The sequence below is a fragment of the Aspergillus novofumigatus genome, assembly GCF_002847465.1.
Source record: "Aspergillus novofumigatus IBT 16806 chromosome Unknown P174scaffold_12, whole genome shotgun sequence".
NCBI lineage: Eukaryota > Fungi > Ascomycota > Eurotiomycetes > Eurotiales > Aspergillaceae > Aspergillus > Aspergillus novofumigatus.
Window position 1 is genome coordinate 153,850 of NW_020194285.1, and position 24,530 is coordinate 178,379.

Genomic DNA, 24,530 nt, shown 5'->3' on the forward strand with positions numbered 1-24,530 from the left:
AAAGGAGGTACACTTGTCTGTCCTCAAGAAAGAGGTCGAAGGGGGATAAAGTACATGGGCTCCAGCTACGATGCCAGCCGACTCTCCTCTTCGAGTCTCCAGAGAACGCGAAAGTGGCTTCCTCGTGGAGACATTGCTCTGAGCATAACTGGAGGAAAGGCAGTGAATATGGCGAGATGCGAGGTTGACATGATCCTGATGCCACTCTCCTTGGCTAAGCGGATTGCAGAGCTGGAACACAGCACGCAGAACTACTGAGTACCGAGAAGAAGGTGACGAATCGCATGGGATACACAGCTCAAGTATTGCAGAGGTTATACATCCGCGGAGTTGCTCAACTTTACAATCGCCGGAAATGAACTCATGACATCACCCCCCGACTACTTATAAATGTCCACGGCCAACACGATTGAACCCCAATATTCTAGACTCTAGAGAGCATTTTGATGTCGGAATTTCAGAATGTCCAAATGCCTATTGTTTGGGAGACAGTGGCTGAGAAGGGGTCCTCCATGGGAATGGATGTCGATACCTACGCGTAGTCCAGCCCTGAGAAATTCACTGTCGACTTGGACGACAGCAAAGACAACATCGGAGAGGCGAAAGGAGCGCCTACAAGTCTGGCCGTGGTTGGCTGGCCCTATCATCGGAGCGTGCCTGTTCTTGTCAGTCCACAAGTGTCCCATCCTACTCGAAACAGACACATCCCTTCAACGAGCCTACGCAACTCGCGAGGAACCTCAAGATGACATTGACCTACCCAAAGAGGACGCCATCCTGACCACTGCACCTAACGTCCCTCCCCCCATCACCCGCACACACCCAGTTCTTCTCCACGTCCCATTGACGACGAGCACCAAAACGCGCCAACTAACCAGTCAATACAAGTACGACACATGGACCTTCAACGACAGCGTCCCCGGACCGTTCATCCGCGCACGCGTAGGCGACGTGGTCGAGCTCTCCCTGTCCAACCACGACCGCACCGGCAACCCGCACAACATCGACTGCCACGCCTTCACCGGCCCCGGCGGCGGCGCAGCCGTCACCACCGCGGAGGAGCACGAGACCAAAACCGCGCGGTTCAAGCTTCTGGTTCCGGGTTTGTTCGTCTACCACTGCGCCGCGGCCCCGGTCCCCGTGCATATCGCCAACGGGATGTACGGGCTGATCTACGTGCAGCCCGAAGACGGCGATGCCCTCTCCCCGGTGGATAGGGAGTACTACGTCATGCAGAGCGAGTTCTACCACGAACCGCCGGAGATTGAAGATGATGGCCGGCCCTCGTCTACAGTCGAGTTCTCCTACCCTGCGGGGCTGCGCGAGGAGCCCTCCGCGGTAGTCTTCAACGGGAGCGAGTCGGCTCTGACGCGGGACCGGCCACTCAAGGCAAAGACGGGGGAGTCGGTACGGATCTTCTTCGGGAATGCCGGGCCCAATCTGACGAGTTCGTTCCACGTTATCGGGAGCCATTTTCAGCACGTCTTTCGGGATGGAGGGGTGGTTGATCCGCCGGCTAGGTTGTTGTCGACTGTGGGTGTGCCGCCGGGCGGTGCGGCAATTGTCGATCTGAAGATGATTGTCCCGGGGACGTATACGCTCGTCGACCATGCGATATTCCGGATGGATAAGGGGGCAGTTGGGTATTTGAATGTGGCGGGGGCTCCTCGTCCGGACATCCTTTATAGTGAGATGCCGCCGGAACCTTGTGTAGGATGTAAACTGCATCCGTAGGATCTCAGGAGCTGTCAGGATTGCCGACGCGCAAGCAGTCTTTTTCTCTGATTTCTCACTTCTATTGTGTTTTGATGCAACGTAACAACGATACCAGCATGGAACGCCTATGGATGCTTTGGATTACCGTCAATCGTGCAAAGCAACGCATACGAGGAGAATGCAGTATGAGATATTCGAAAAAATATCTGTGAATTTGCTCTAGGAGTCTTCGTATGGACATGAATAGTCATGAATAATCATGAAAACACTATGCGGCGCTGAAGCCATTTACCTGAACCGATATATGCACCAGACACCTAGAAAGCTCCCTTTCCTGGAGTGGTGTCCCCGTTCAGCGCAGCACAGCCCTCCTGATATACAGCCTGGTCCAACAGCTGCGCGCGCGTCTCATTCTTAAATGCAAGCCCGATCAGTGTATTCTCTGCTTGACATTAACGTCCCATCTCATCTCTGACAAATCATTCACTTACTGCTAGGATGATATCTCGGCCATCCAAGGCTATTCAACCCCCGCTCAGGATCCGTCGCAAACCGCACCCAAGCAGAAGACATGTACCTATTCGACCGCTCCTCCAACTCAGAATCAGGAATACCGGTGACATTCTCTGCCGTCCCAAAGACCATATGCAGATCGACTCCGTGATAAGCCCCACTGGTGGGATACAGTCTCAGATTCCAAAAGTCGCCAAAGTACCGCCCGTGCCAGGTAGGGACGCCGTGTGCCGCACGATCAGCCACCGCTTGGGCCGTCGGGCAGGTGAACGCGGCCAGGTTGAACTGGTGCCATTGCTCGTCTGTGAGCGAGATCCTCCCAGCAAAGGCGTTGATGCGGTAGTAGCCTGCTTCGTTGTCATTGCTTGTGAAGAGGTATGGCTGGTCTTCGTTAGTGGGCATTGCTCACGTTAGGGGCTCAGATCTGGGCAGTTACCGCTTTGATGAACTTGCCCTGCGCGGAGCGTTCGGCATAGTTGTCAAAGACCGTGATGCCGTCCACGGTAGGATGGAATTGGGGTTGAGGAAGGGCCGGGGATGGGGCGAAGGGGACTTTCCTCACGGCACCGAGGATTGCTTGCACCGACTGCTTGCGCAGACATTCTACTACCGAGTCAACGGGATGAGTGCGGTTGCCGCAGCCTAGAGTGTTTGAGACGTGGTAGAAGTAACTGGCGGATTCCTCGGCGGTGTTGGGCTTGAAGCTGAGTGCGGTGCCCGAGTGCGAGATAAGGCCGCGGACGAGCGGCTTCTCCGTCCAGATGTACGAGTAGTAGTCGACCGACGCGCCTCCGGCGGACTGTCCGAAGATGGTGATGCGGTCAGGGTCACCTCCGAACCCGGCGATGTTGCGGTGGACCCATTCAATAGCCATGCGCTGGTCCAGAAGACCCACGTTCTGCGTGAGGCCAGGGGCTCCGGAGAAACCAAAGATGTTCAATCGGTAACTGCCCGGTTAGTCTGGCACGATAGGACGGGGGGGATGATCACTGACTTGAATGTAACCACGACGACATCATTCCCGGCGACCAAGTTCTCGCCGGTGTACATGGGACTATGAGCTCCCCCAACACTGAACCCTGGGGGTCGTCAGTAGCTGCTGTATATGGGTACGTGCTGTGAACACATACGACCACCATGGATGAAAACCAACACCGGTTTCAGCTTGCGAGTTGGCTTAGCCCATACATTCAAGTAGAGACAATCCTCGCTCTGTGGAGTCCCCAGTTGCTGAGCAAAGGTTCTGATAATGGTTGGTGCTTGCGGCGTCAGGCCGGGGAAATCCGGTACGCTTCCAATATTGGCGGGACAATCTCTATCACAAAGGTCAGATACTGGGCAACTCGGGTGGTCTCCGGGTTCACGCACGGGCTCTACAAAAGGTTAGTCCTTTCCAGGAACCATACCATCACGCAGACGTACATAAGCATTGGCGAGGACGGTGCCATTGCCGTTGTATTGGCCTGGAGGAGCGAATCGGAGGTCTCCCGTGGGCGAAGCAGCATAGGGGATCCCCAGATACTCAAACACCCCAGGTCGCGATGCAATGTGACCCTCAATCAGCCCACTGCTGGTCCGTACGCGAGCGCCAGCTGCATCGCGCTGAAAGTGAGAGTTGGGAGGTGATTGGCCATATGCTGGAGTAGAGGTGGCCAGAAGGGTAACACCCAGGGAGATCCAAACGCTGCAATGAACCATGGCGCAACCCGTCCAGGAGGAAAAAGCAATTCACAGGAACAATTGCACAGGTTGAAGGGTTGCACTGGGTCGCATCAGAGCTAGGTTAATATATCAGGATATTTCTCGTAACGCCAAAGCGTCGATCGACCCCGAAACGGGACAATTTTCCGCCAAGTGGACCGATGGAGCACAGCTAGGACAAGCCCCTTTTTCACTTTGTTCAATAGGAAACGGAGTCTGACTCGGGGCAATTAAGGTAGGTTCCAAACGTCCGGTCTTCGTGGAACATCCCCGATCAATCCACTCTGCAGCTTTCCACGGCTCGTGGCCCGATCTGCACCGCCTCGCTTAGGAATAAGAATAATGATATGGGCACCTCCACAAATAGCAGCATTTTCCGCCTAGGTTCAAGAAGCGCGAAGGACTAGGTGACTTTAATTGCGGGTTCCGTCCGGAATCCTTCCGAATACCATCATGACACGAACCCAGGAGTCTTCTGCAGAGAACATAGATAGATGGCACAGACCCTTCAATCTGTATGATTCACGATGAGGAATCCTGCCTGGCATGGCATACGAAATTGGACTGAGCACGCCAACCGTGCCGAATCGCGGTTTCACACTCTGGATATGGAGCGTGGTCCTCGTGATTGTGGCCGGCTTCTTTGTGCTGGGCCGGCTTGCAATTCGGTTTCACAATCGCCGTATTGGGACCGATGACTGGGTGATTCTGGCGTCGCTGGTAAGATCATCCTCGCATTAATGCACGTTTGCTGACGATCACAGATAGCATCTGTGTTGCTGACGGTGACCGAGTGTTCTGGTAAGTAGTCTCCTCACTTCATTCTTGGACTTTTATTGATTCTTGCAGCGGTGCATTATGGTTACGGAAAGCAGTTGAAAGACATCGCCTTTGACGACCGAGCCAAAGCTCTCAAGGTATCTCCTAGGCATTGCCTCATTGTGGTCGACGACTGACGAGAACAGTGGTTCTACGGTGCCCAAATCGTATACAAGGTCGTCATCACCGTCAACAAGGTCTCCTTCCTCTGTCTCTACCTTCGCATCTTCATCCAGCCCGTCTTCCGCCGCGTCTGCTACGGCGGGATTGCCTTTCTATCCGCCTGGGGCCTCGCCTATATCCTCGTTACCATCTTCCAATGTACACCCGTTAACGCGTACTGGGACAAGTCAATCACGCAGAAGACTTGTGTCAACAGCAAAGCGCAGTGGTTGTCGTATGCTGTCATCAATATCGTCTGCGACGTGGCCATCCTCGCGCTGCCGGTGTACCCGGTCTCGCAACTACATCTGGCCCGCGGGAAGAAGATTGCTTTGGCGGTGATGTTTGGCCTGGGAACATTGTATGCACCTTCCACATTCGCTGTAATTCAAGCTAACGAACCAGTGTCTGCATAACGAGCGTCATCCGCACAACTACGCTCGCCGAATCAGCCAACAGCAAACGCAAAGATCCTACCAGTAGGTTCTTATCACTTAGAAGAAAAAGAAACACACTGACAATATAGGCGGCCCTATCCCCGCTACAATCTGGAGCGTCATCGAAGCCAACGTCGGTATCATCTGCGCGTGTCTCCCCGTCTACCACCAACCGCTGAAGTGGTGTCTGCCGCGCCTTTTCGGTTCTCAGCACTCGGCGCATCTCTCCGCCAGCCGATCGTGCGGAAGAGGACAGAAGATCCCCGGGGGTAGTCGGTCACTACAGGATCGCAAGGATATGGCCTGGCGCGACCTACATGGTAGTGGAGGGAGTTATTCGAATAATGTGTCGACGCGGGGTTTCGAGATGTACGATATCGAAGGCAGGAAGACTGAGACGAATGAAATCATGCGGATGACGGACGAGAGTGTCTGGTATCAGGATGATCAGCGGTCGGATGCATCTTCGAGGCCCATCAGAGGGCGAGTGGAAGACTGACTTGGCATTCCGAGTGTGATACCCCTGCCTGTATATAGCTCGTAATTGATTATGCCCTTGAGTAATGAATTACAATTGAGCCATGTCAAGCACATTGGTTCAGCAATGCCGTAGACTCCTGTTCAGCGACTGCTCACACGGGCATAGCCAGTCGATGGCCAACGTGGATAGTCTTCGCCACGCCGAGTCCAGGGATTGACCGGAGAATCAGAAAATTCTGATCTCTCGTGCGAATTCAGCAAGTTGCCATCCTCAGGGTATCTGCATGTTGCATATTTAATATGCACAAGGGCCTCGCCTGCGGTCGGTTAGCTGCGGACCACACCCCAGTCGCGTCAATCGAATTCAGGAGTCCGTCTATAGCCGACTCGTGAGGAATGTCAACACAGCATGAGTTGGATAATTTGTACCTGACTGACAATGCAATGCCAACCCCGTTCTCCCGCTACATCCCTCTAGAGCGGTCTCGAAGTCAAGCTCCCTCAAACATCAAAATGGTGTCGAGTCTAGACAGCACAACCTTGCAAGTTCTGTGTCATGATGATACCCTGAATGTACGTCTGAGTAATGGAAATACCGGGATCCCTTGCGATTTTCTAGACATGCAGGCGGATTGCCTGATAATAGGGTCAATACCACTTCGACAGGGAAAATTTTCACATCAGAGAAATGGCTCGTCTTGGCCGACCACTATCCATCTGTCGTCTGTATGATTCTAGAATGAGGCAATGGTGATGATGTCCATAGAATCATCTATATATATCGCACATGCCAAGGAGTACCTGCCAAGCAACACAGTACAACCTCACGGCGGCGCTGACAGTCGCAAGATATATAAAGGAGGCGAGATCCAGTCCAGTCTGCTAGAAATCATCAGCAAGAATCCTCATTGACTTAATCATTCAATTATTCAATCACTCACACCTCAAACATTCAACCCTTGATCACCATGAAGTTCTCCCTTGCTTGCCTCCTTGCGTTGGCCGGACTCCAGTCCGCCCTCGCCGAGCCCAAGACCTGCGAAAAGGAAGCCCAGTTCGTGAAGCAAGAGCTGGTCGGCCAGCTGTACACTGAGGCCATGGTATGTGTTTGATTTGGGATATTCCGTAACAAGACGAAGCTGACGCCGGGTAGGCAAATGTGTTGCAGTCGGACCCCATTCGCGTCCTCCACCCTGGAGATGTGACCACCATGGAGTACAATGCTTCTAGGTACGGTCTCCTGGACTCTATTTGCTATACTAGCTGTGACTGACTCTATGGCCACAGACTGAACATCCATGTGGATGAGAACGATGAGATTCTCTCTGCCCATTGCGCTTAGGGCACGGCACGGTTCGACCTAATGGTCAAGGAATAGGGATATACAAAAGTACTGTTAATTAGTTGCAACAATGAGAGATTATTAATTATTTGTGGCATTATGAAAGAAAAGAAGTAGCTCAATGACGTAGTACAGACAAGCTGTTGTGGTGACCATGACTGTCCCACTCTAAGCATCATTGGTGAAACCTGGTTATAATCCTGGTAAGCATCGCAATCATACAGGAAGAGGGCATTCCAGAATAAGAACGAAGTGTACCAGAGGAGACCGAAATGTAATTAAGAGCTCGAGTGGCGACACTCTAAATAAGCCAGCCCTGGGTACAGGCTTCTATACCAACTGAGGTGAATATCCAGGTCTGCCATTTGGGATTGCTGTCTTTGCGAAGTACATTGCATACTATTCGTCATTTCCGGATTCGATATTGAAGTATCTTGATTCTTTTTGGTTGGTTCTTTGCCGAACTCGCATGTTTTCAAGGAAAAAGCTGTCATAACCACCATCGTCGTCACACTATCCTCAGTAGTTCTGCCATCGTGATTGGGATTTAAGCAGGGCAATCGCCGCAGGCTTGTCCCTTAGCTGTCACCCCTAAAGAATAAATATTCTGTCCAAAGTGCTTCGACACTGCGAAAGGCAAACGTCTTCTTGGCTGAGTGTTAGCCTACCCAAGCCATGCGGTCAGTCTGTAGTACCAGTTGATAGACGGGGCCCTTACCTTCGAGGCAGGCCACAGCAATCTAGTTTGGCTTCCGGTGTCAGAATACTGATCTTGACCACTTCTGACCCAGGGTGAGCATTATGAAATTGGGAACTAGAAAACCGTCAAGAAGATTGCAGTTACTAGACTTCCGTCAACGCCAAAGAGACGAAGATGAAATAAAAATAAAAGGAGTGGAAAACTGTTGTCTCAGGTTCCTACGGATTGGTGGATAAAGAAGGGTATTTTCCTGTCACTGGACATCAGCCCCACCAGTTAGTGAATGGCTAAATGAGTATAAAAATGCATAAGCGCTTCATTTTGTTTTCCTTAACAACAGTCTACTAATCCGTTGGCTTCTGGCCGTAGACATGGTACCACTTAGCATACATGTGGATGCTACGATTCAGCAATTCCGCCCTGGCGCCAGCAAGAAGGGCATGCACCTCAGTGATATGCCATCCGAGAACCCGTGTCATCAGAGCGAAACTGTACGCATCCAGACTCTCTATCATATTGACCTGGTGGAATTTGCCTAGTTCCTTCAGCTTCGGGTCCTTTGCCCAGGGTGAGAACGGAATCTGTGTCTCCGGTTAGTACCCAGTCTGGATGATCGTGATATTCTGCCTGCCGACCTTGTAAATCTCCTCGCGGACATTGATAAATCCTGCATCTTCAAGGCGCTGCTTGTGCTGGCTGGCCGTTCCCATCAGCTTGCCGAACCTTGCGCTTGCGTCGCATACCAGCCGGTTCACCTCGAGTATGTTCTTTGCCTCTTTGACGGTATCGTCGTCGCAGCAAACAAGCAAGTCGGCATCTGCAAATTCGAACCATCCGTCGGGCGCCAGGTTCTTGAAGGCTTGCGCGACGAGGCGATCGTAATCGGACACCGAGCCTTGCAGATCGCGAGCATGGATGAAATCAAATGGCTTGGAGTATTCCCATTCGGACTCGAAATCGTCCACCTCAAAGCTGAGATTCGGGGGAACCCTGGCACTATATCAGTAGGAAATCTCCAATTGCATTAATCATTCCGTACCATGTTGGTTGAATGGGGCTCAGATCGTTTCCTGGAGAGTCAGACAATGGCAGTAGTCACCTTCCTTCGAACATACCTATGACTTTTGCCATGGGGAATTGACTGTGACATTAGCATGAGCGACTTCATCGGCGGAATAAGACTCACTCGGCCACTTCGATTGCCCAGATACCGGTGCCAGTTCCCAGATCGAGAATTCGGGAGACATCGCTCGGGATCGGAGAGCGGAATAGCTGCCCGTCCAGCTTCAACCGATGGATATGGTGGTGCTTCCAAGGATTAGTGTTGAATTGCCTCTTGATATATTGACACAAGTACCAGATCTAGACGATTTTGTTCCTTCTCGTCATTTGGCTATTTAGGGTTAGCTAATTCTTACTTAGAGATCAAAAAACGTACCATGTTGTATGAGCCCTCTCGGAATGCGTGGTATCGCCGACCATTCTAGATACTCAGTGCTGCTCGAGAAATCTATTTTATAAACACTTACTTCGTACCTGCATGGTTAGGCGTTGCAGTGCAATGAATTGATTATACGTACTTATAATTGCGAATGCTGGAAGAAAGAGATGTTGTTTCGCTGACGCCGGCGCTGCGTGTCTTCTTAGGTGAAGGTGATGTGGTGTCGGGCAGTCACACGCACCTATTAACGAAAGAGCCCGAGTCATCCGAGTACAGATTCTCGTCGTCCTAGAGAACTGATGAGACCAAGATCTACAGCTCTACTCGGCTGTCCTGAGGCGGAACTGACCTCCACCTCCAAAGTTCCTCTGTTGTAAGTCGAGGTGTCCTTTTCTTCCGCCATTCTGTTTCAGTCAGACTGTTTCTCGAAGATGAAAAAACTGGACACCAGAATGTTTCGGAGAAGCGCGCCCTTTAAGAAAACCGTTTTGGCACTACTTGAGACTCTAGCAGGGAAGTTTAACACCAGCCCAAACGGGCTAATGATCCAAAGCAATCAAATCGCGCCAACTCGCCCAGACCTCCACCTCCCGCAGTGAAATGACACGCGGGAGGATGCAAGTGTCCGTTTTCTCCCCGTTACCAGTTTGACGAGGCTGTTGTTATTGGTCTACTGAAATAGCTATTCCTTAGTGAGCCGTTGCCCCTCACCGCAACGGCTCCGGGGGGCGAGTCTCATTGCAGTCCTTATGAATTGCTATCCCAGAGTTCAACCTGTGGGAGGATGAGAAACATCCACATATCTCCGTTGGTGACCATTATGTTATTAAGACTGTGATGCTGCTTCTAGCGACATCTGGCTTCATTCTCACTACTGTCAGGCATCCTGCGCAGCCATCAGATCAGGCCACGTCACACTATCGGACCATCTCATTCAAAGAGGCAAAACCCCCGCATAAGCACGAAGGACTATCCAGGATTCCAAGACTCTCGCACGAATGCCTAGATGTTTAGTCATAATCATGGTTGATTAACTACTCCCGGCGCCTACCAATTAATGGATAGCTTAACTCTGTTCAAATGTGAGCTGTCAATTCTTGGAGATAGCCTCACTCCCCAGAAAGAACTCTAATGCAACATCTCCAGAGTCTATTATTGCCTTATCAAAGCCATTATAAAGGATAATGATTAGAGCTGGTTAGATTCTGTAAATAAATTAATCTTGGATAATATAGAAAGCTTTTTCCTTGGGGTAGTAACTAATCATAACTGTCATATGCACAGTTGAGCATGGGTGACGGAACCGCGCAGGAAACACAGCTTAGGAACAGAAAGACCGAAAAAGTTACCCGTGCTTAAGTAAACAATTTGCAAGCTATCTATCTCATGTCGGTTTATTTACCCTTACTCTTGAGGATCTCCTACTAGAACAGATTCTAGAACGGCACTCTTATATTTTCTCTTTCAGGGGTTATTATGTTTTCAATCCTTTTAGTATGCTTTTAGTATGCTAATTTCGCTTTGTGCTGCTACATTTTGAGGAATAGTCCGCATACTTACTAGAAATAATTAGCTGTAGGTCTTAGATCTTTGATTATAATGCATCAGTGAAACAATGGACTGCCAAGTTGTGCCCTAGCTGTGGGGTTCTATGAGCAATCCAGAAGCAGAGAACGGAGCTCGCGGTATCCATCAGACTTGTGGCGGACCTGGGGTATGAGATAAGGAATGCTGCCAAAACCTTCAGAAACATATTCTGCAGTATATTCAGCTTGCTAGGTCAATGTAACCGAATGTTAGCGCTCTTAGATCACGTACCTCCGAGGAAGATTTTTCCAATGACCATAGTCTTAGTGGTGTCCACGCCAAGCTCGGAGGGAGGAATAAACTCAATGCTAAGCTTAGCAGCATAGTTACCAACAAACTCATCAATCCAAGAGACCATTCCCCAGTAGCGTCCAGCGTAGGTCTTGTTAGACCACTCCTCAGAATCTGGTTTGCGGTAAGCGTATTGATGCGCAACGGGATTCCACAATTTATAGCGAGCAGATTTGGTCGTTTGCCAACCGAACCACCAGTCGTACATCTCTCCGGTCACTGAAAATGGTCAGATCGATCATAATAACAGTAATAGACTGCGGAAATTATATATACAAAGCTAGCATAGAAGAGAGCCTCAAAGGGAGCAGAGTAAGGCAGGTAGTATTGTTAATATTAGAGGTCAACGCATCGCATATTCTAGTAGCAGCTAAACTAGGGTAATTAGGTTCTTTCTGATGATCTGGGCATGGGATGTATTCTATTATAGATAAAGGTGAACCTAATATAGACTGCCTCCCTACTTCCACCTCTAACAGCATAGAGCTATTGTTGATTAGATATACTGTACTATAAGCTACAGGAGCAGTACCACTAAACTTCAGCTCTCTAGAATTTAGCTCATTGCTTACCACTGTGCAAGTGTTAGATTATTTAGTTTATATAGATATTATAGCATTACTAATATTTTAGAAGGACCTCTTATTTAGTGCTTTAATGGCATTTAAGCCTTTCTTACCTCCTTTCCTCTTCTTCCTCTGCTGATCACGTTCAACACAACAGATTCTAGTATCTTTCCAGGTTGATGGGTGTTGTAAAGAAATGAAAACCATAAAGACAGACGCATCGGACTATACTAGAAAGCCCAGCAGGAGATGCAGATATGCTTTACAAATGCGAGTGATCCCCTTGCTTGGTTGTAAATGCTGAGTCGATTATAGCTTCGGGGATGGAGGGTACTGGGCGTGGAAAGTGAGAAGCTGGTATCCATTATCTCCGCTCAGGGCACGCCTGTCTCTTAGAGCACCCATACGGATGAGACATTTTCTAGTGAGAGTCTCAGGTGAGATGCAGCGAATTGTTGGTCTGTATAATATAGGGACATCGATTGGTTGAATTTTTTTTTTTGGTTGGGGGGGGGCAGCGAACAGTAGTCTACTGATTAGCAGGCAAACTTATTTGAAGTTGGCTTCCAGATCAAGTCTTCAGACCCGTTCAGGAGAAATAGATGAGCTTGTACCTGTTCCAATCAATAAGGTGCTATCTTAGGTGCTAACACACTCTGTAGTACAGTACCACTGGTAAATATGCCGAACAAAATGTAGAAAGCCATATACAATGCAGGGTAGGATGGATGTTGTTAGATAGCATGCTATAAGCAATCTTATTATGATAGACGCAGTATAATAACAGGCAGAATGGTGTGTACTATTTCTTACTCCTTACTCTGTCCATGTGAAATATAACAAAACAGCCAGTAGTGCTGCCTTAAACACAAAGAAAGTGGATTAGACTTAGTAAACTAATTTGGTTCCTGAACAGAATCATATACCTCTCTATATGTATTCGGATAAGCTTACAGCCCTGTGTCCCTATCCGGACTAGTTCAATGTAAGACCAACCCATCAGGCTGAAGGACCACTATCACTCCTGCTTATATCCAGGCGTTCAGTGGTTGACTCGTATAACTAGGTACTAACTATATTAAAAATGTACTAGTCAGCCCCTCACAAGTGGAATCTTAGATATTCCATGCCGAGCACCTCAGCTGGTAAGCCGTAGGCCTACATTTAAAACAATCATAAGCTCGCAGATTCACCCTCATAATTAGACTCCCAGTCATCATCATCACCACGTCTGCTTCATCATGAGTAACATTTGGGACATGATTCGTGTCGTTGTATTCGGATCGAACAACGACGCGTCTCGCAATGGTGCTCCTGCCTTTAACCCGGCGCAAGATATCCCGTCGATGGCAGGCAAGGTCATCTTCATCACGGGCGCCGCGGGCGACCTCGGCCGACAAACGGCCATAGAGCTGGCTCGTTATGGCCGGCCTAGTCGCATATACATCGCAGATCTGCCGCGCACCGACGACGCCAAACAAGCTCTGATCCGACAGATTGATTCCGAGGCTTACGGAGACTCCGTATCCCCCAGTGCCCCACCATGGAAACGGCCGTCGCAACGTCGACGACCGAGATCCGATTTCTCGAATTGGACCTTGCATCGTTCGAGAGCGTTCGAAAATGCGCCCAGCAGTTCGCTGCTCAAGAACAACATCTGGACATTCTGATACTAAATGCAGGTATCATCCGTGTCCCTCCGATAACAACACCGGAAGGCTACGAGATCCATTTTGGAGTCAACTATCTCGGCCATGCCCTTTTGACGCGCCTGCTAATGCCGATGCTGCTTCGCACAACGCAGCGAGAGTCCGGTGCCGATGCACGCGTCGTTGTTGTGTCAAGCGAGGGACACGTTTCAGCGCCTAAACAAGGCGTCGATTTCGAGCTCGTCAAGACCAACTGTTCGAATCTGGTCCGTAATTTGTTTCTCTCTTCATATGCTTGGCTAACTTATATTATTTTAGCCTTATCCAAAGCGCTACGGCCAGAGCAAAGCAGCCCTCATTGGCCTGATGCAAGGACTCAGCCGCGACTATCCACAAATTAAAACTGTCGCTGTACATCCAGGGAGAATTCTTACGGGTATGGCGACGTCATTGTGGAAAGAGAGTACCCTTGCACGCTTGACTAAGCCTATTGCACCGTTCTTCTGTGTGCCTGTGACTACCGGGATCAGAAATCATCTATGGGCGGCCACGAGCTCAGAGGTGGTAAGCGGCACGTATTATGAACCTGTGGGAGTGCCTGGGACGTTATCGCAGGCCGTACAGGATCCGACTTTTGCGACAAGGCTCAAAGAGTGGACCGATAACGCCCTTGAAGGAATCAAGCCTCTTGAGTAGAAAGAAGATGTATGATCTGCTTACCTCTACGCAGCCATCCTACAAGGTTGTTCAAGAGGTACATGAATTCCGAATCAATTCGTCACTACCATAACATGTCATATCGTACATCGTATCGTCGTCGATCATCTAATCATCTCGCGAGCGCAAAATAGCAGGCTCCAAACATGAAGTCACGTCTAGTGACTCGCCCCGAAAGGAACACGCGATATGCGTCACAACCCGTCGTGAGCCCGTCCAGCCCTCGCTCAGCATATTCAAGACTCTCCAAAATCCATCAGCAAACTGTGCATGTCCTCTCTTCGTCAGAAACCTCTCCAGGCCAACCGCCACATCTTCATCCGCCGGCCCGTATCGAACAACCGGGATGTAGAGCGTAACCTCGGGCACTTCCGCTCCAGGCAGAATCTCAAAACAGTATTTCAATCCCTGCTGGTCGTCATCCTGCGCATGCGCATTCCACACGGGTAACTCATCACCCCACGAGAACGTTCTATCTCGATGCTTCGGTCGCAGGACCAAACACAGCAGCTCCCACAGCTCCATGATCGCCATATCCATGGCGTGCACTCGTCCACCGAGCGTCATGACAGCAATGATGCTCTCGAAATTCGTGACTGGCGTGCTGGCGTGCAGATACAGCGATGCTTGCGACGGCTCGATACAGTCCATGCCCAGCATTTCTGGGTTCAGCGTCACTCCCACCGGATGATTATCCACAAAGGCCACAACCTCTTCAAAAGCGGGGAGGCGGATAGTCTCCGATATGGACCGGATGGCGTCCGTGAATATGGCCAAGGAAGGTTTCCTCTCGTGCGCTTGCGCAGGAGGGTAGAAGTAGGCCTTTGGGATGACGCCGGTGTCGGTAAACTCAAATGACAGGGGCATGCGCGGCCGGATGGTGTCCTTGTCCGTGCTGAGGAACGTCCGGTGATGGCTTGAGTGGTCGGTATGATGGTCGATCTGGAACGCAGCCATAAAGTGCCGGTACCATGTGAGGTCAACCGGGGGAAGTTGGGCGGATAGTTGCTCCACGATATTCTGCGTGGCTTGGAGATGGTGCCGGGTCATACTGCTGGAGCCCTTGGCATGCTCGCCGGGCGCTTCCACGGTAAGCGTGAGGATCGGATGGTCATAGTCGTATGTGTTAATCCTCCAGCTATATTGCACGACAGGTCTGTTCTGTCCGGCCGGAGGGAATCGGCCCATATCCGGGAGCACGACGGAGTGCAGCAGCAGGAGGATTTCTGTCTGCGCCGCCACGCTGTATCCCGCTTCGTCGGCGAGAATGGCCACTTGCGGACCGATGCAGTCCCACCAGGCACGGATATCGTCGTTGGCGCCGATCAGCCATGTGGATGTAAGATCCCACGAAGGAGTCCGGATCGTTTGCCGCGGGTTGGCTGGAATGTCGGAGATATCTCGCAGGGGGGCTTTGCCTTTGAGCTCGGAGTGCTCGGGGATGGTTTCAGGAATTGACGGTATAGTCATCTTTATCTTCATTTTGTCTGTATCTTTTGCATGATGTCCAAGACGTCGTTCGTCGCGTACTTTATACCCCTGTTTATAAAGGCTTCGGGAGTGGTTTCCGCATGCAACTATCCGCGCCCAATGATGTATGTGTGCCTGATGAGGGCATGCAAATTTGCAGATGACCTACTGCAGATAATACAGCCAGACAATGATCCAGACGACGTCATTTTACAGAAGCATAACAGGACCCACGTCATGTCATCAGATCTGAGACTGTCCCCAGATATGCTTCATACCGAACCGCTCCACCGGAGCCCATGACGCATTTGGTATACTCCATCATCTCAACAGCTCTATTTGCGGCACATACGTCATTTGCTGTTAGAAGGGAGGAAGAATGTGACAAGTCCTTAACCACTGTGTCGCTTACCGAATGCGGCTACGCCACGTTGTTATCCGCATTCTAGTCCAGACAGCCCCGTTGAAGAATGCGAATGACATCAACTTTATCTCTGAGGCTCCGAAGACAACAGCATTGAAATATGTCATTAGAATAAACAGTGACGGGTGACGTCTCCGTTCTCGTCGCAGGTTCTCTTCGGCTCTCGAGACAACAAACCCATCGCCCGAATGTTCGACAGAAGGTTATGATTTAATAGAGGCCACATTGTTGCATTGGATTGTTCGCGAACATACTTCAGTTTATTTACTTATTCCTGACTGACCACAGACACTAAAGGTCGGCCTGTCAAACGACTTACGTAGCTATTTCAGTTAAATCCGGAGATAGAACTCAGAAACCCAGTCTACCGACGATCAGACGTCAATAGTACAAATTGTTTATAAGGAAGAGTTATACACAAATACCCACAGTAACTAATACCCTCCATGGCGACCCTTCTAAACCAACGCATTCTTGTAAAACAGATTCGACCTACGATCACCCGCAACCCCCGAAGCAAACCCCAAGAACAATCTGACCTCCCCAGCAGCCGTCTTGTAAATGGCCAATCCCTCCGGCTCTCTATACTCCAGCGTCGAACCGGCCTTCGTTAGCGTCGGCCCCTCCACCACCTTGCCAGTGTTCATATCGACACTGGTAACCTCGGAATTGACCTTACCGCCGCTGGCCGCATACGCAGTCCCAGTCAACAGATACAGATACTGACCATACGCCGCATAACCTTGAAAGACCGTGGACAGCGCGTTCAATGCCGGCTGCTTGAAGTTTGCCAGCGGGGCGGAGAAATCCCCCCTCGTCGCGGCGGCGAGGTCATACACCGCGATATGCTTCGCCCCGCTGAGATTATACCGGACGATCAACCGGTTGTAGACCGGGTCAATGGCGCAGGTATGCTCCGTTGCATCTGCGACGGGCTTGAACTTAGTCAGGCCGGCGGAGGAGCTGGTCAGCGTGGTGCCGGAGGCGAACTTGAAGCGCGCGAGTCTCTTGCCGTAGCCGTTGGTGTTGGCTTCGACTTCTGTCCAGAGGTAGGTTGCTGACCCGGCAGGTTGCGCGGCGAAGGAGACGCCGTGGCCGAAGTCCTTTAGGTACATGTGTCCGACGTAGTTGCCGTCAAAGTCCAGCTGGGTGATTGTTAGGTCGCCGGCTGTTTCGGAGGAGCCGTCGCGGCGCTGGGCGACGAAAAGACGGCGGTTGACATTGTCAAAGGCGAATCCTTGCTGGACTGTGCCATCGCGCAGGGTTTTGTGGCGGTAGAGGTCGTACGAGGGAGCGGATAGATCGAACCTTTTGGACGAGGGAATGCTGGCGTTGACTGTCGCGATCCCAAAGGTGATCCAGAGCAATGCGGCCAGAAGGCTGCCGAGTTTGATGAGCGGAGTCATTTTGTACGATTGGTGATAAGCATGCCCACGGGTGAAGGGTACTCTTTATAACTTCTCCTTAAATGAGGATTGGCTTTTCTGAGCGGTAGTTTATCGAAGAATACGAACAACACGAGAACGGGGGCCGATCTGCATCGTTTACGGAAGGATACGATGTGGATAGACAGCTAGAATCGGCCGCTGGACTTGGCGGAACTATTTTCGGACTGGAAAATAGAGAAAGATCTCCTCTGGAAATTGACCTTGTGCTCTCAAGCTTTTTGAGCTTTTTGAGGAATTAGTCGGGCATCTGAGAGACAGCTCCGACAAGCCATCTTATGCAGGCATCTGAGGCTAACTCAATTAAACATTCGCTGCTGCCCTGCGACGAGTGAAGTAATCAAGACTTCTGGACAGTTTTCCGCCTTGACTGAGCATTCCTCGCATGTGTGTTATGATCCTCTGGCCTCACTAAGAAGATCCAAGACAATGTACACAGACTCAGGCTATAGTACACCCTTCCGGTATCCCTCTATAAAATCGAGATCATGATCCTGTTCGTCCAAATATAAGACTGTGGTATCCATCGGCTTGCGTACCTTGCGTCGCTTGTCTATATATCTTTGACAATACATCTCTAGGATGAAGCATGATAAAGACCATTAATTGCATATCCCTCGGGGATAAACATACCGAAATGCAGGACAAGCATAATTTCTCCACCCGTTATAACTCTCGCAGCTATACCCGCAGCATTCAGGCTTAATGTCCTTGGCATGAAGCATATAGACCCAGAGATGAGACCCTGAATGCCAGTGGCAGCAGCACTGCACAATGCGTTTATTGCTCCTTTTCCACGCTCTACGGCTTGTGGCCGCCTTTGCATGCCACACGGACGAAGACTGCAGCTTGACAGGCGTCTGTTCAAAAGCCCACCAATGCATCTGTGACCCGGGCTGGCGCGCTGCCGACTGCAGCGAGCTGGATCTGCAGCCCGTCGACCGAAACACCGGCTACAACCATACCAACGTCACCCTTCCGGACTTCTACCGCGACGGCGCTGGCAATTCCTCCTGGGGCGGACACATCGTCCACGACCGGGAAGACCCTACGCTCTTCCATTTGATCATCTCCCAGATAGGCCGAGGCTGCGGACTCTCCGGCTGGCGACCATTCAGCACCATTATCCGCGCAGAGTCACGTACCGGCCCGCGCGGACCCTACACGTTCGCCCAGGAGCTCTTCGGCACATTCCACCACAACCCAACCGTAATTTGGAGTCCAGCGGACAAGCTATACCTGATGCATTTCATCGGGCTAGACTGGGACCCCCGACCACCTGCCGCTCGATCAAACGCAACAACACCATTTCTGTCTCGACATCGCCGGACCTCCGTGTCTGGAGCGAGCCCATCGAGCTTTTGGTCAATGTCACCAATCCCGCAGCCTGGCCCCTCTGGTCCCCACGTCACCACACAAGGCAGATCCTCCTCGCGACAGAAAAAAACAATATCTATACCGCATCCAGCTACAAGGGCCCGTATTCCCTGCGCGTCGAGCCGGGGTTCACAGTGATCGACCCCTCCCTGCGCAGCGAGGACCCCTTCCTCTGGCGCGACAAGCGCGGACACTGGCATTTTCTTGTGCACCACATGGTTGATATTGCTTTAGGGCAAAAGGGCCCGCGGGTGGGCGCGCATGTGTTTGCGAGGGACTGGCGCGGACCGTGGCATTACAATAACATCACGCTGGCGTATAATACTACGGTGGAGTTTACCGATGGGAGCAGGGTGGATTACTATCGGAGGGAACGGCCGAAGCTGTTTTTCAGCGAGGATGGCGAGATGACTCCGTTGTACTTGGTGAATGGGGTGCAGGAGTTTGGGAGTACGGCGAGTTATACATTGATTCAGCCGATTGGGAGGAGGTGGAGGCGTTATGAGATGCAGTACGGTCAAGTGAAAGCAAGTGGATAATAGTGATTTATAGTTGATCTTCAACCTATTGAATAAAAGGTTACTCCCAAGCGGTGGTCGCTCCAATTGCCTCCCCAGACTTTGGCACCAAGAAATCACTGGCCTTGATCCGCCCATCTGCCTGTCTGGCACCCTGCACCAGACTCACATCCACACTCTTGAAGCTACTATTCGACCACGACGCACTTCCATCCCACGAGTTTCCCGAGGAAACCTGATTCGAACTCAAAGCTGTAGCGCTCTCTCCATTGGCCGCCGCAACATTGCCCTTGAGCGTAGCCACAGCCGTATTGAACTTGAACCCGACCTTGGCATTATTCCACGCCGTGTTGCGGCTGAGCGTGAAATCGCCCGTCTGGGAGTTATCCGTGAAGCCATCCTTGACGTTCCCAAAGGCAATGCTGTTGGTAATGACATGATTCGCGGGGCCTTTATCCGCCGCATCGCCGCCGCCGAGTTTGAACCCGTTGCCGTCGCCTTCGAAGGGTGAGAAGCCCCATCTTACATTTGTCAGCTGCATAAACATTAACCAGATAAAACAAAGGGATGGCCTACCGGTTATATCCATTCCCCCAGGAAATGGTATCCTGGATTGTCACGGCAGACTTGAACTCCCACAGATCCAACCCGTCGTCGACGTTGTTCCACAGTCTCGCTCCCTTGAGGAGGTTGCCCTCTCCCGAGCCCTCCTTGCAGGCGAAGCCGTCGGCGCTCTCGCCGTTCTTGCGCGGGTCTCTGTTACCGTAGGAGTCGAGGTAGAGGACTTTGTTGTTGGAGGACGAGCCTTGCAGTTGGAAGCCTAGAGTGACGGTCAGGTCAGCATGGTGCAAGTCCTCCAGGCAGAGGCAAAATACCGGTCTCGTAGTTATCCCTCGTAATGAGCCGCTCGTAGTGATTGTTCGACGAATCGCGCGCATACACGCCGTACGGGCCATGGATTAGCTCCAGGTCGTAGAACTGCCAGTAATTCGCGTTCTGGATGTGAAGGATGCCGCGGTCTTCGTTGGCGAGGGAAGCATCCAGGGGTGCGGGTGTTCTATTTTTATTAGCAGGAGGCTAGTACTGAGAACAGAGGACCTACCCAGGGAGAGCTTCTCCATCGATGATGACCTTCTCGCTCTGGTAGGCGCGCAGGATGTATGGCTGGCTCGCTGTCCCGCTCTTAGTGATCTGGATGTTGCTGGTAGGCGAGTACGTTCCCCCGCGAAGGTAGATGGTATCGCCTGGCTTTGCGAGGTTGACGGCGGATTGAATGGAGTTTAAGGGGGAGGTGATGGTCCCTGAGCCGCTGCTGGACCCTGTGGGAGAGACGTAGATGGACGCGGCGAGCGCTGTGGGCAGAAGCCCGAGGACGAATTGGAAGTACTTCATCTTGTGCCTACTGCCCCTGATTGCTTCTTCACGGCACGGAAGTACATCTGCCACTCTCGAATCTTTATATACTATCCGTATACCCGAGTTCTACCCCATTGCTGGAAAAAAACAGGACACTTCCCGGGGCTCCGAAAGCAGCCAAGACTTATCACAATATAAACCAATCTTCCGCTGCAGGGACTTTTGTCTGGCGTTTCACATATCCCGGGTGTGATTTGTGCAGAATCTGAGGATATTGTGTCATTGTCCACGTATAGATATGATCGTCACTTTACGGGTCAAATGCCGGCATGAAACCCTCTTGGCACTCTGGGCGGGCAATGTCCGTCATTAACTAGACAACTACTGACTCGCGGAATAATCAATTGCTGACGATACTCGGCTTTTGCAATTACGTAGACCGAGATTGGACACAGGGCTTTCCCTGCAGAGTCCAGTCAATGACTACCCTGCCTCTCCTTCAATGCCCAGTCCAGTAATTCCGGATACCACCGTCGTCCCACATCCTGATGACTTGTGATCCGATGGATCAGCGTTCCCTCACCCGTCTTCCCCTGAAACGCTTTATTAAAGGTAGCCTCCGCATCCGAGCGCACCTGCTGATCCTTGACTATTTCCCTAATATGCGCCGGAATATCCAGGTGGATATCCTCCGCACACAGCTCCAGACTCATCCCCTGAAATACCGGAAATGAGAACCTCGGCCCCAGTGGCTTTCCGTCTGCATCTACGAAATTCTCCGGCTTTAGATTGACTCGATGCGTGGTGGCCGTGCACACTCCCCCCGTGACTGCCTCCAGCGCCCGTCCAATATTGACCACCAGCGAGCCATCTAGCGGTGGCGCGGGGACCCAGTCCCCGGACTTGTTCTGCACTTCAAGCCCTGAGTGAGGAGTCGCCTGCAGCAGGAAGGTGAGAAATTCCGAGTCCTTGTGTGCGCCGACGCCTTGCGCCTGGGAAGCACTGCTGGGTGGTGGATACTTGATTAGTTTTAGTTTGTGCTGTGGAGGGTGGTCGAAGAAGGGGTATAGAGCGTCTGATGGGAGGTCCAGCGCTTCTGCAATGAACGACTTGAATGCCTCTGCCAGGGGACTGATTTCAGCCAGGTAGGCCTCGATGGCCTTCCGGAAGCCTGGGATAAAGGATTCATCAGGCCACTGGTTCGGTCCCCGGATGTTTCTGTACAGGGGCTCATCTGGCCCGGGGGCTGGAAGTTCTGTTGCAAACTATACTATCGTTAGTCTATTGCATACGTTGATGACTGTACTACTAGGTGGGCACTTACATCGAACTGCTCCCGGTAATCTGTTTTGGAGGCGGTCGTCTCCGCACCGAGACGGGAATAGCCCAGGAAGTGCTTGCTGTTGACCATTTCGATTTCTAGCTTCTTTTCTAGCGGCAGATCAAATAGTGCGAGGGACTTTTCGATGAATGCCTGCTGGACATGAGGCGATATCGGGGTGTTGATGAGATAGAAGAACCCCACATTGACCACGGCATTGCGCAGCTCCGAGAGAAAACGAGGTTTTGTGTCTGGCGATGCAGATAGCGAGAAGTCGAGAACTGGAATGGATGTAAATGACTGCACTGTTAACGAACCCATGGTGTGGTTTATGTTATTGATGGATGATGACGATGTTGCAAAAATCGATGCTTTGATGCTTGATGCCCCGCGATGGCGTGATCAACATTAACTGATCTCCGCCCGATGCTTTAATATCTCCATCCATGACTTTATACCCAGCAAATATCTATCCTATGTATACCATGCCTTTATACCGAACACAAAAAATCAAAGAATCTGAATACCAGTCTGCCACCACTCTTCCCCTGTCCACAACCGAACATAACTTCTCGTTCCCACAAACCAGCCCTCTCCCTCAATCAAGCCCAATCCCCGAATAATACTGATTGGACATGCCTCATCATACAACCATGTCCCAGCGGCAGCCAGTTCATCGCAGAAGGGTCCGATAACAAGGTATAACCACGCATATGTCGAGGTGATGTTGAATGCTCTCCAGAAAATGCTCCCTTCCGAGAATAATACCCCCCGTAACTTTCTCTGGACGAGCATCCCCAGCGGCTGTAGCATAAAAAAGGCTAGGGCCCCAAAATGCACAGAGTCCGGGCGGACAAAATGCGAATGAACAGCGCAGAAATGAACCAGTCCACTCAATAGGAACGCGACAGAATGCCTCAGGAACCTCGTCATATCTTTATTTTCGAGGTTGGGGACAAGATGGCGCGCCGTCTCTGAGAAGGCATATCGGTAAGCCTGATGCCAACGCCTTCCCCACCAGCCATCCAGACCATAGTCGAAGACTGGCTTGAAATCCAAAAAGCTATTGAACAGAGGAGGATATAACAAGGGTGCGTCGAGGGGTATGCTGGTCCATTTGAGAAGACTCGGACAGACAGTCACAGCCAGACTGACGATGAGAGGCACCGTGGAGGCTATAAAGGCCATGCTCGTGCGGATCCAGAGGACTGTTACGACTGCGCGGAAGAGCCGTAACAGTGCCGGCGAGACGTGGTATATCCGATCGAGGGGGTAGAGTGGAGCAGCATCGATGAGTCCCCAGAAGTACGGGTCCGCCATGGTGAGGACTTTCAAGATATCCATCACCAGGTAGTAGCGAGCTGTCCTCATGAACGAGGACCGAAGAAGAGTCGACGATGGCGCCTCCTGAGGTAACTCCTTGCCGTCTGTTGGTGCCTGCTGGTCTTTGGACTTGACCTTTGGAAGCGGGGGTAGTCCAGGGATCCTCCAGTTCCAGCCTGCACCACGCAGACTGCCGAACATATCCAGTAGCCAGCTTAGTCGGTGGCATATCGACTCCGGATAGCCTTGCCAATAGAGGTTCCCATTTGGCGGTCGCTCAATCCGGAAACACTCGTTCTGGACGTCTTTTAAGAGGAGGAATACTGCATTCCAGACGACAACGAAGGCGTAGTAAAAGCCGATGACAGTGCCTCCGCCGGTGAGACATCGCGTGTGCAGCAGGTTCTTGATTGCAAGGGAGCATACGAGTCCGAATGCTGTCCGTCTGATGGCGACCACCCATGCCTGGCCTTTGTTGGGTATCAACAGGACCAAAATGGGAATGATCAGCACAAGAAAATCATGCGGGAACAGCCATGGGGAAATGACTCCTTGGTCAATCAAGGAAAAGAACTCGGCTTCTTTCTGATGAAGGAATTCCCTGTATGGAACTGCCGATATTGACATTATTCCTTCAAGAGAATGGAAGGATGAAACCGATGAGGTTGAGTTGGAGGAGGATGGAAAAAGTAAGGGATTTGGGCATTGTCATGGTAACAAACACATCCCACTGTCGATCTGTGGCGTGGGGCATTTGCTTTTTCTAAGACAGGGCTGAACTCGAAGATCAGCGGCGGTAAACAAAGCTTATTATGCACAATCATTACTACTTAGGGCTATCTTGATGATATCAATAAGGCAATTAGACCATCCAGTAGATCGTTTGATCGAGTGCTGGTGGAGCAAGTTGCAAGGAAGTATCTTAGTCGCAGATACTATAATCAGCCCTACAAAGCCTACCCAGTAATTATCAGAATAGCAATGCAATATTCCAAGTATAAAGAATAACGCCTCCCAGCTGAAGAGCAAGTTTAAAATACAGCAGAACCCAGCTGGTGTCAAGATTGGCATCATATGGCATTTAAGAGAGAATGGATCTTTTTTAAGGCTTAATCTACTCCATACAGTTATATAGCTTCACATTGGAGGACACCACACACCTAAGTTAGAGTTCC

General features: G+C 51.1%; 13 protein-coding genes across 13 annotated transcripts; 5 read left to right on the forward strand and 8 right to left on the reverse strand.

The window, feature by feature from the left end:
* The first annotated feature begins 258 nt into the window (after positions 1–258).
* On the forward strand, positions 259–1,815 carry P174DRAFT_414882 (putative multicopper oxidase). The gene has a single exon (XM_024824406.1). It carries the CDS (start codon positions 463–465, stop codon positions 1,732–1,734), a length of 1,272 nt encoding a protein of 423 aa, XP_024677278.1. The 5' UTR covers positions 259–462; the 3' UTR covers positions 1,735–1,815.
* A 218-nt stretch (positions 1,816–2,033) lies between these two features.
* On the reverse strand, positions 2,034–3,927 carry P174DRAFT_435870 (carboxylesterase; the record flags this gene model as incomplete). Its single annotated transcript, XM_024825962.1, has 7 exons — positions 2,034–2,158; positions 2,208–2,610; positions 2,666–3,176; positions 3,224–3,308; positions 3,360–3,544; positions 3,598–3,602; positions 3,652–3,927. The coding sequence occupies 7 exons, from the start codon at positions 3,925–3,927 to the stop codon at positions 2,034–2,036; spliced, it is 1,590 nt and encodes a 529-aa protein (XP_024677279.1).
* Positions 3,928–4,476: 549 nt separating this feature from the next.
* P174DRAFT_455344 (uncharacterized protein) lies at positions 4,477–5,867 on the forward strand (the record flags this gene model as incomplete). Its single annotated transcript, XM_024829313.1, has 6 exons — positions 4,477–4,650; positions 4,695–4,731; positions 4,780–4,847; positions 4,896–5,272; positions 5,317–5,390; positions 5,438–5,867. 6 exons carry the CDS (start codon positions 4,477–4,479, stop codon positions 5,845–5,847), a joined length of 1,140 nt encoding a protein of 379 aa, XP_024677280.1. The 3' UTR covers positions 5,848–5,867.
* A 929-nt stretch (positions 5,868–6,796) lies between these two features.
* Positions 6,797–7,170, forward strand: aeiA (the record flags this gene model as incomplete). Its single annotated transcript, XM_024822938.1, has 3 exons — positions 6,797–6,928; positions 6,982–7,058; positions 7,116–7,170. 3 exons carry the CDS (start codon positions 6,797–6,799, stop codon positions 7,168–7,170), a joined length of 264 nt encoding a protein of 87 aa, XP_024677281.1.
* A 1,044-nt stretch (positions 7,171–8,214) lies between these two features.
* P174DRAFT_425714 (class I SAM-dependent methyltransferase) lies at positions 8,215–9,714 on the reverse strand (the record flags this gene model as incomplete). The annotated part of the gene is made up of 11 exons (XM_024825315.1): positions 8,215–8,451; positions 8,506–8,860; positions 8,910–8,940; positions 8,986–9,011; positions 9,057–9,178; positions 9,228–9,263; positions 9,309–9,353; positions 9,400–9,406; positions 9,451–9,501; positions 9,553–9,599; positions 9,661–9,714. The coding sequence occupies 11 exons, from the start codon at positions 9,712–9,714 to the stop codon at positions 8,215–8,217; spliced, it is 1,011 nt and encodes a 336-aa protein (XP_024677282.1).
* Positions 9,715–10,960: 1,246 nt separating this feature from the next.
* On the reverse strand, positions 10,961–11,397 carry P174DRAFT_435873 (uncharacterized protein; the record flags this gene model as incomplete). Its single annotated transcript, XM_024825963.1, has 2 exons — positions 10,961–11,067; positions 11,130–11,397. The coding sequence occupies 2 exons, from the start codon at positions 11,395–11,397 to the stop codon at positions 10,961–10,963; spliced, it is 375 nt and encodes a 124-aa protein (XP_024677283.1).
* Positions 11,398–12,996: 1,599 nt separating this feature from the next.
* On the forward strand, positions 12,997–14,100 carry P174DRAFT_464885 (NAD(P)-binding protein; the record flags this gene model as incomplete). Its single annotated transcript, XM_024830467.1, has 3 exons — positions 12,997–13,278; positions 13,332–13,670; positions 13,723–14,100. 3 exons carry the CDS (start codon positions 12,997–12,999, stop codon positions 14,098–14,100), a joined length of 999 nt encoding a protein of 332 aa, XP_024677284.1.
* Positions 14,101–14,229: 129 nt separating this feature from the next.
* On the reverse strand, positions 14,230–15,591 carry P174DRAFT_379803 (putative dimethylallyl tryptophan synthase; the record flags this gene model as incomplete). Its single annotated transcript, XM_024822939.1, has 1 exon — positions 14,230–15,591. The coding sequence occupies one exon, from the start codon at positions 15,589–15,591 to the stop codon at positions 14,230–14,232; it is 1,362 nt and encodes a 453-aa protein (XP_024677285.1).
* Positions 15,592–16,473: 882 nt separating this feature from the next.
* P174DRAFT_455348 (putative FacC-like extracellular signaling protein) lies at positions 16,474–17,421 on the reverse strand (the record flags this gene model as incomplete). Its single annotated transcript, XM_024829314.1, has 1 exon — positions 16,474–17,421. The coding sequence occupies one exon, from the start codon at positions 17,419–17,421 to the stop codon at positions 16,474–16,476; it is 948 nt and encodes a 315-aa protein (XP_024677286.1).
* Positions 17,422–18,234: 813 nt separating this feature from the next.
* On the forward strand, positions 18,235–19,827 carry P174DRAFT_472394 (glycoside hydrolase family protein; the record flags this gene model as incomplete). Its single annotated transcript, XM_024830617.1, has 2 exons — positions 18,235–18,626; positions 18,722–19,827. 2 exons carry the CDS (start codon positions 18,235–18,237, stop codon positions 19,374–19,376), a joined length of 1,047 nt encoding a protein of 348 aa, XP_024677287.1. The 3' UTR covers positions 19,377–19,827.
* Positions 19,417–20,747, reverse strand: P174DRAFT_397595 (putative pectate lyase; the record flags this gene model as incomplete). The annotated part of the gene is made up of 4 exons (XM_024823807.1): positions 19,417–19,876; positions 19,932–20,175; positions 20,231–20,412; positions 20,458–20,747. The coding sequence occupies 4 exons, from the start codon at positions 20,745–20,747 to the stop codon at positions 19,417–19,419; spliced, it is 1,176 nt and encodes a 391-aa protein (XP_024677288.1).
* A 440-nt stretch (positions 20,748–21,187) lies between these two features.
* On the reverse strand, positions 21,188–22,353 carry P174DRAFT_380045 (isopenicillin N synthase family dioxygenase; the record flags this gene model as incomplete). The annotated part of the gene is made up of 2 exons (XM_024822951.1): positions 21,188–21,976; positions 22,036–22,353. The coding sequence occupies 2 exons, from the start codon at positions 22,351–22,353 to the stop codon at positions 21,188–21,190; spliced, it is 1,107 nt and encodes a 368-aa protein (XP_024677289.1).
* A 189-nt stretch (positions 22,354–22,542) lies between these two features.
* Positions 22,543–23,982, reverse strand: P174DRAFT_435880 (wax synthase family protein; the record flags this gene model as incomplete). The annotated part of the gene is made up of 1 exon (XM_024825964.1): positions 22,543–23,982. One exon carries the CDS (start codon positions 23,980–23,982, stop codon positions 22,543–22,545), a length of 1,440 nt encoding a protein of 479 aa, XP_024677290.1.
* Between the last annotated feature and the right edge of the window lie 548 nt (positions 23,983–24,530).

Coding starts and splice junctions, on each gene's coding strand:
- P174DRAFT_414882 (XM_024824406.1), top strand. CDS start 463: ATGTCCAAATGCCTATTGTTTGGGAGACAGTGGCTGAGAAGGGGTCCT.